Genomic DNA, 8,297 nt, shown 5'->3' with positions numbered 1-8,297 from the left:
AGAGGAACTTGTTTATTAAACCGTGCACTTTGATATATTTGTTTACTTAGAAAAGTCAAGTGTGACAAGCTAGGTCAATTGCATCAAGAACGTTATTAACAGACTGACCCATTGTAAATGGTGTGAAGGCTGCTCTGGAAATCTGTGCTTTGATGTATGGGGAAACCGACACATCTGATTTGGGAGGGAGGAGACAATCATGGCATTGTTTGTAGGCGCCAACAGACAGGCAAAAGCCAGGGATCCTTGCAGAGACTGGATTAAGGTATCAGAACTGTTCACATCTCATTTGCATCACTCCGAAGAGTGGACCACAGGTTTTGCTGATTAACACACAGACCATGGCAAATAGCATTGTGTATTTGAAATCAGACCAAGATCAGTAACAGTAACACAAACCATGTGTGAAGTTTGGCATATGGAGGTTCCTCTTAAGCTATTATCTAACTAGGTTTTTTTCCTCTTATTTTTCAAAAGCATTTTTCCAAACCAGGAAGTTAGCAAAAGCAAAATGTTCCCCAATTCCCTCCCCACCCCCTAAATACTCATATTTATGCCACCTTCTGGTATATAACAATATTTTTTGTTGTCAAAATTTGCAAGTCTTCTGAAAGGAAGGTGGGCGTGTGTGTTAAAAGTGTACTGATTTCATCAGTGTCTCGGCAGGCAAGAGGAAATGGTGGATTGAGTATTGAGGCAGGGAATTCAGGCTACTACCACCTGAATATTTTCCACTCATCCAATTTGTATTTTTCCTTCATAGTGGAGTTCGGGATCAAAGTAACACTGATGCAATTCTTCACTACCCTTGGGTTTCATTAAGCACCTACTATGTGATGGGCGTGTTTCAGTGGAAGGGGGGAGAGCAGAATGATGCCTACAATGATGTGACTTATTAAAAGCTGTTAATTACCTGAATTTTATCATCCAGATGTTAACACCTCTCCAGTATATCTTTTATGGATGAGGCTGTACATTTTATAGCAATAGTACCAGTGGGAATTGACAATTAGCAGCCATGCATTAACTAGATGCAGTGTGGCATATTTCATCCAGCTTAGATAGTCCTCGACCAAACAAGCCAAAGTTTTCTTTAGTAGAAATTGCCCTGCCAAGTGGTTTCTGGATCCTTCTCGGAGGAAACAGCAAAGGAGCTGAAAGCGACCTCTTTCAACCATACCAAAAATTGGCTATCCATGGCAATTCTAGACTCACAAATTGTGTTTTAGACACATCTATCAAACCAATACTGGAAACCCACTGGACGTCCCATCGCAAAGTAAGAAGTGCCACGTCTTCCGTCCTCCCATCCTCTGCCTTGCTTGGGGTGTCAGCCCAGGTCTAATTCCTTTTTAGTTTCTCCTCAGTCCTGGTCTGGGCTGGCAGGGAGCTACCTGCGATTCCCCAACGTGGATAACCGGATTTGTTTCTTCCCAGGCTGGCTGCGGATGGGGACAAGTTCTGCTCCCGGGAGTCTCAGAAGTAGGTACAGAATCATTGTCGCCAATCTTAATTTCCGTCCCTGGGCTAGGGGGGCACGTGAGGCTCTCCCCTCCTCCTCCACTCTTTTCCCCACCTCCCAAAATTGGCAGCCAGTCTGTGGCTCTCGGTCTGGGGTCTGGAGGGTGGGGAATGTGGGTGTGGGGACCGGCTGGAGAAGCTCTCGCTAGCGCTGTCTGTGGCCAGACCCGCCTCCCATCCCCTCTCCGGCGCACACACACGTCCACCCAGACACACTTCGCGCGCTCCCTTGCGCTCTCGCTCGCCCGCCCGCCCGCCGCCGCCTGCTCTCTCCTTCTTGCTCTCCCCGGTCTCCTTCTCCTTTTTTTTTTTTTTTTTTTTGGTACCATAGAGTTGCTCCGAAAACAGAAGATAGAGGGAGTCTCGGAGCTCGCCATCTCCAGCGATCTCTACATTGGGAAAAAACATGGAGTCAGCTCCGGCAGCCCCCGACCCCGCCGCCTGCGAGCCGGGCAGCAGCGGCGCGGACGCGGCCGCCGGCTCCAGGGAGACCCCGCTGAACCAGGAATCCGCCCGCAAGAGCGAGCCGCCCGCCCCGGTGCGCAGACAGAGCTATTCCAGCACCAGCAGAGGTAGGAGGCTGCGAGAGGGGCTGAGGAGGGGGCGGCGGGAGCCCCGGCGCGGAGCTGGGGGCGGCCGGGAGCGGGCGCCCGGGGCACGGGGTCGGGGGCCGCGCGCGAGCCTGCGCCGGCGCCCCGAGCTCGGAGCACCCCCTTCCCCTCCCCCCTCCGCCCCCCAGAAATGTTGCAAACTTTTGCAGCCCGTTCTCGGGTTGCGGGAGGAGAGGGGGGCGGGGGAGGCGGCAGGAGGCTTGACAGCCGGCGGGTTCACCCCCTGGCTTTGATTTTTCTGCAAAGAGAGGAGGAAAGCCGCGTTGTCGAAATTAAATACGCTCCCCAAAATACGGAGAACCGGAGAGTGGGGGCCCGGGAAAGAAACTTTTAAAGCGGCAGTGTCCTTTAAAAAGGAAAGGAAGGAAAAAAAAAATTCTGTTTATGACCACCCTCTTCCCCCTTCACCTTTTCTCCTCTTGACAGTCTCGGCCCCGGCAGCCCGAGACGTGGTGGGTTTTCGGCCCCCAGCAGAGCTGAGGGGGGCGTTAGGAGTGAGTGACCAGGGCAGCCCCGGGGGTGGAGAGGGGGCGCTCCTGGACTTGGGGGGCGACGTGGGCACCTTCTCTGGAGCACGGCGGTGGGTTTGGGATTTGGAGATTGGGCTGGAGGAAGCAGGGTGCGGGCGCGCGAGGTGCTCGCCAAGTTGTCTGGAGGGCGCGGCGAGGGGAGATGCGCAAGTTTGCAGACCCGGGGTTCGCAGCCGGACGCCCAGCCTGGCGGGGGGCGTGTGCGCGTCAACTCGCCCGGGGCAGCGGTCCTGTGGGGCGCTCCACGCGCATTCGGAGTGAGCGTCTGCAAAAGCAAACAAGCAGAAAAAGAAAGATCGCCAAGGCACCCAAACTTATTTCTGACCTGGGAAATCCTTCCCTCTCCAAGCGTTTCTGCAAGAACCTGGGAATGGTCAGTGCGAGTTGAATGCTGGTTGGATAGTGCGATCGATGTTCCCCCCTCCCCGGGCGATATTTACACACTTCATTTTGTAGAATGTGTGTGCGTGTGTATGTGTTTGTTTGGGGGGGCTCCATTGCCGCCTCCTTGCTTTTTTTCTAGCTAAAGTGGAGTGTTGGGGAAAGCTCACTCTCTTCCTTCTTTCTTAAAGGTATCGGCACCTGATGTGGGGTTTTTTCTTGGGGATGGGGGATTATTTATTTGAATGTGCCTGGAGTTTGCAAAGAACAGGAGGAAGCTACGGCTTTAATTACTGTTGTTAATAATGTATAAATCATCCCTGTCACTCTAGAGGAAGCAGGCTAGCGCAAGCCGCCCAGGGCTGGGGGGCAGAGAGGATCTCCAGCCCTGGCTTGGGCACTGGCCCAGCGGGCCCCCTCCTCTTGCCACTCGGCTTCTGGCGGCGATTGGGGAGGGCGGGAGAGGCGAGTGCGGGCCCCCGGGAGCCGCTCCCTTCTTCTCGATGTTAGAGTTGGAGGTAGGAATATGGCTGATCATGTGCTAGCTGTTTTACAGTATTCCCCCCCTACACACACACCTTAGCCACACCCCCTGTCCAGGCGCTTTCCCATTCACGGAATTCGAGTACAGTAAAAGCCATCAGGATGACACACGCGAAAAACATTTAATTAAAGGCGATTTCGAAAGAGTGAACACATTGAACTGCGGTTTGAGCGGGAGGGAGGGGGCAGCGAGGGTCGGGAGTACAGGGAGGGGGATCGGGGCTGGGGGCCGGGACCTGCAGCTAGCTCGGGGAGTTTGTGTGTGGCGAGCTTTTGGCTGCACAGAGTATATTTAGACCTGAGACGGTGGATTTGGAATGCGAGCGGGTTATGTAACAGGGTTAATCAGAAACACTGGAGAAAATCCCCTTCATGTGTTTCTGAGCCTTTTTTTTTTTTTTGGAAGGGTGGGGGACATAGTATGTAGGAAGCCACAGTAATTTCTGGTTTGTGCTGCCACCCCCCTCCGTCTTAGGCATCCCCCTCCCTTGTGTTATTAGCATCTTCAGGTGTCATTCTTGCCAGAAGGTGTTCTTGCAAGAGATCGGGATGGCAGGCTGCAGAACCGACTAGCAAATCCGTAACTTGCTGTTCTTGCAAATTATATAACGATGGGGCTTTCAGTACCGCCAGCCCCCTAGGCTCAGCAACAAGGGGAGAGGGACAGAGTAGGGGTAGGATGCATCTTGCACAGCTGACCTGCTGACCCACATCCCCTTGCCCCCTAGAGGGCCACCCCCCACTGTCTCTTCTTTGAACCAATCTCTTGTCCATCCTTCCAGAGATTTAGTGGGGGGAGGGAGAGGAGGTAAGGCCCAAACACTCAACTCACATCCTGCACGCAGGCACTAGGTTATATAACAGTCTGAATGGAAAAAGGAAGGTCAGAGATGGAGGCATCCTTTAGCTAACACAGCAGTAGTAATAGCTTCCAGAAATTATGTGCATTTGCAGACTTTAACCTCAGATGTACTGTCTGCTCCTGAGGGGTACCAATCTTTGAACGTGAGAGCTAGGGAGAGAAAGAGAGAATGTGTAAGTATGCTTGGTAGATGAGAGTGATTTGAAAATGGGAAATGTTTGGGTTTTCAGATGATGTAATGGAGTTGGCAGAATATGCAAGTCGGCTCCCAGAGTGTAAGCAGCAAGAAAATTGGAGCTGGCATCCAGTATTAATGTTGCATAAATTACAATATCGGAAAGAAATTAACCTACTCACTAGGTGATTACGCCTTTTTAATACTTAAAACATAAAGGCACACAACTCAAAAGGAAAAGCAAACATCGTCACCTTAAAATTAGCATTTTCAGCCTCAAGGAGGGTTGAGTGGAGTCCTTGGCATTGGGTGAAGAAGTGGGATGCTTTCTGATTCGGAAGACGCTTTCCAGAGAGGTAGCTGGGTTAGCGTCCAGGCAGCCAGTGTTTGCAGTCCACAGAGACTGTGGTCAGGATTCTCATGACATTGAGGTGACCTCATGAGACATTACCTAGGTAGACTTGAAGCTGTTGCTGGATTCTGAACTCCTGGGAATCTACCGGTGAATGGGCCATGCACCGTGAGTGCCTGAGCTTCCAAAATCAGATGTGTGACTTTATAATCTGAAGGACGGCCTCCCCTTCTTCTGAAAACTGGGCAGGGAATGTTAGCAGTTTCAGTGGAACTGTTCCGTTTTCTGGGTGTTATTAATGATGGCTGGTGTCATTCAGTTCCATCTTTTCAGCCCAATGAAAGGGAAGAAAGAAAGGCAAGAGGCAACATGGGAAGTAAGAATGAAGCGGAAAAACTACAGTGAATCTTTAATTTAACAAGGCTTTCAGGGACTTCAGGGAGCCATGAGCATTGTAACATAACTGTTGTTAAAAACCCTCTTTCAAGTAAGTCAGAAAGAGAAAAACAAATATCGTATATTGATGCATATATGTGGAATCTAGAAAAATGATACAGATGAACCGGTTTGCAAGGCGGAAATAGAGACACAGATGTAGAGAACAAACGTATGGACACCACGGGGGGTAAGGGGGGGGTGGGAGGAACTGGGAGATTGGGATTGACATGTATACATTAATATGTATAAAATAGATAACTAATAAGAACCTGCTGTATAAAAAATAAATAAAATAAAATTTAAAAATTCAAAAAACACCCCCCAAAAAACCCTCTTTCAGAATCTCGTTATTCTACGCATGCCAGAGCTTACATATTCTACCTCCCTAAAGTTAACCTCATGGAGCTGTGTACCACGCAGCTGGTCTGGAACACCAGTGCTGAAGGTGGAAGGCTTTTAGGCCAGGCTGACCTAAGGGAAAAATCGAAGCCAAAAGATGGGATTAACACTGAAAAGCTCGGTTGGGTTGAGATCGAACCCCCTGGAAGCTCAGCTTAGATTGACTTAAAATCAGTTAAGAAGGCCTGTAGTTTATATGGAGCCCTGAGGACTTCTAGACCCACAGACGTCTTTGCCTTTCAAAGTGCTTTGCCACCATTCCCCTCCCCCGTCTTGGCTGATTCACTTTCTGGTCTGCTTTCTTGCCTGGCAATTTCGAGCACTTTCTAGAGATTGATTCTTGCATCAGCTTTTCTTATGTGGACCTGGCTCTCCCCAGTGAACAAATGATGCCCCGTAGTTTGAAGGAGCTACTGGCTGGGATAAAATTCTTTGCCAGAGGGATGGAATAATTATTTTCTAAACTAAGGGACTTTCATTTTCCAGTAAATTGCTCATAAAAACATTTATAATTATACCCTTTAAAAATGTAATAGAATAATTTTAGAAAATGCATTTGATGATGATTATGATAACCTTTTCTGTTGCTTCCTCCTTCTTTCTTAAAAAGAATTGAATTATATTAATCCAGAAGTCAAATCCTGAGTGGCTAAAAACATTTACAACAGACTCTTCTTTTTATGTTAGTCACCTGCTGGAATTTTCCAAAACCTACCGGCGTTAAGAGGAGCCCTTGGCTTTAGAAAACGTCTCTGTTTCCAAAACTGAAATCTGGAGCCTGCATGGACCAGACCCCTCACCAGGAGACCTTAAGCTTGTGTTTTCCAGGTAGCAGAGGTCCGGGGGGTACAAGCACGAACTGCTGGTTCCACATCAGACTCCTAAGTGGGATGTAGGGAGGTGTAGGAATGTTAATCACAATAGCTGTTGCCTCCGGATGCAAATGTTCTGGGGTCTTTGGTGACAGCTGAATCACTTTTGGAAGCAAACTGATCCCTGTCCAAAGCTAACCTTTGGAATGTGAGTGACACAAGCCCAGGGGTTCTTCTCCATGGGCCATACTCTTGTCAGTTCTGAGTTAAGATTTACGTTTTTCTCCCGATTCTCCCATTCTTGCCTTCAGGAAGTTGTGGTGTGATGTTGGAAGGACAGACTGAGTTGGGTGTCACTTTGAATTCCGTTGGTGTGGTGTGGTCCCTAACAGCACGTGCCACTTTTTCTGAGGGTGTCCCCCCCCCCCCGCCCCCCGCATCTTCCTGGTCTGAATGGTGCTTCTAAGCTTATCTATGTATTTCTGTGTCTGTGGAAGCAAAATACTTAACTACATTTCAGATGTCTGGGGAAAGAGTTTTAATGTGATTGCCCCACGCACAAAATTTTTTACAGAGAACGCCACTCTCCTCAAATGACATATCCTGCTGCTTGCCCTCTTTGTCTTTCACGAGCTAGTGTGCTGGGACTCTGAGGTGGACATCATCCTTCCCCTCCTCAAGGAGATTCCTGACCCATTCATCCCAGACTAGTAATAGGTTCTTCCAGAGCAAGAAGAGTCTGCTTTGAAAGGCCTTGAGGTGCCAGAGTGAGCACCAACCTAGAATGTGCAATACCTTTCTGAAAATGAAGACTGTCTTCCTCACTGAGAATTTCAGAACAGCCTCCTATCTACTTCTTTCTCTGTCTCTCTGAGGTGTTCTCTCTTCCATCGTTTAAAGAAAATGTTTTTTTACGAGGGTGTTTTTTTTTTTGGTATCTCATTCAGAATGGAAAGTGTTGGTTTGAAATGAGCTGTTAAAATGTTCATCCATCTTATTAAGCTGTACATTAAGAAAAATACAATTGAGTATTGTGAATTAACACCTCCCCAAAACTCTACAGGTAGACAGTGTTGGAGCATTGATTAATATACAATAAACCATGATTTTTCTGTAAGAGTACTACCAAGGTGTCACTGATGAATTAGTTTTTCTGGCTAACAGGAGATTGAGCAGAAATATTTTTTGTCTTTTCCTTACTGAATGTGTTTTTAAAGTGTGCTGGTCCCCTTTCCTGCCCTGGAAAGAACATTGAGGATGTAATTGAATATTTCTTGGAGGTTCGAGGATCTTAGGGTACCACAGGGTCACTGTTCTGAGGATGAATTCTGATTGTACATTATACAACTGTAAATGGAGACAGTATCAGAAATTGGGCTAATCTGTCCTGATCCCTGCTTGGAAATTGTTTTCTGTTTTTGGTTAAATCTTCAATATCAGTATGTTTTGTTACTTGCCTCCTTTGTTCTCTGAGTTGCAAGTTGCAGAATAGAAATTCACATCAGTTAGTTGATTCTGATTAGTTGATATTTTTACTTTAGAGGAAAATTTCGACCTGAGTCTAGACCTTAATTCTTTCTCTAGTGGCGTAGAGGATGTAAAATCATCCTTAAGAATTTAGGAAGGCTATTGTATTTACAGATAAGTTACGTGCTGTATTACCGTAGCATTAT

At 47.9% G+C, this 8,297-nt stretch overlaps 1 protein-coding gene across 3 annotated transcripts in view; it reads left to right on the top strand.

Moving 5' to 3' along the window:
* Positions 1-1,552: 1,552 nt before the first annotated feature.
* Positions 1,553-8,297, top strand: part of RORA (RAR related orphan receptor A) — a 729,602-nt gene continuing 722,857 nt past the window's right edge. Inside the window, exon 1 of one of the 3 annotated variants that reach the window (XM_082388123.1) lies at positions 1,553-2,093. In XM_082388123.1, coding sequence (XP_082244249.1) covers positions 1,928-2,093 — 166 coding nt within the window. In that variant the 5' untranslated portion in view covers positions 1,553-1,927. The remainder of the gene's footprint in view (positions 2,094-8,297) is intronic. The other 2 variants (XM_082388129.1, XM_082388116.1) reach the window with 2 other exon arrangements.

The sequence above is a fragment of the Balaenoptera borealis genome, assembly GCF_965194805.1.
Source record: "Balaenoptera borealis genome assembly, chromosome: 3".
Lineage (NCBI taxonomy): Eukaryota > Metazoa > Chordata > Mammalia > Artiodactyla > Balaenopteridae > Balaenoptera > Balaenoptera borealis.
This window is presented reverse-complemented; position numbering and strand designations above follow the sequence as displayed.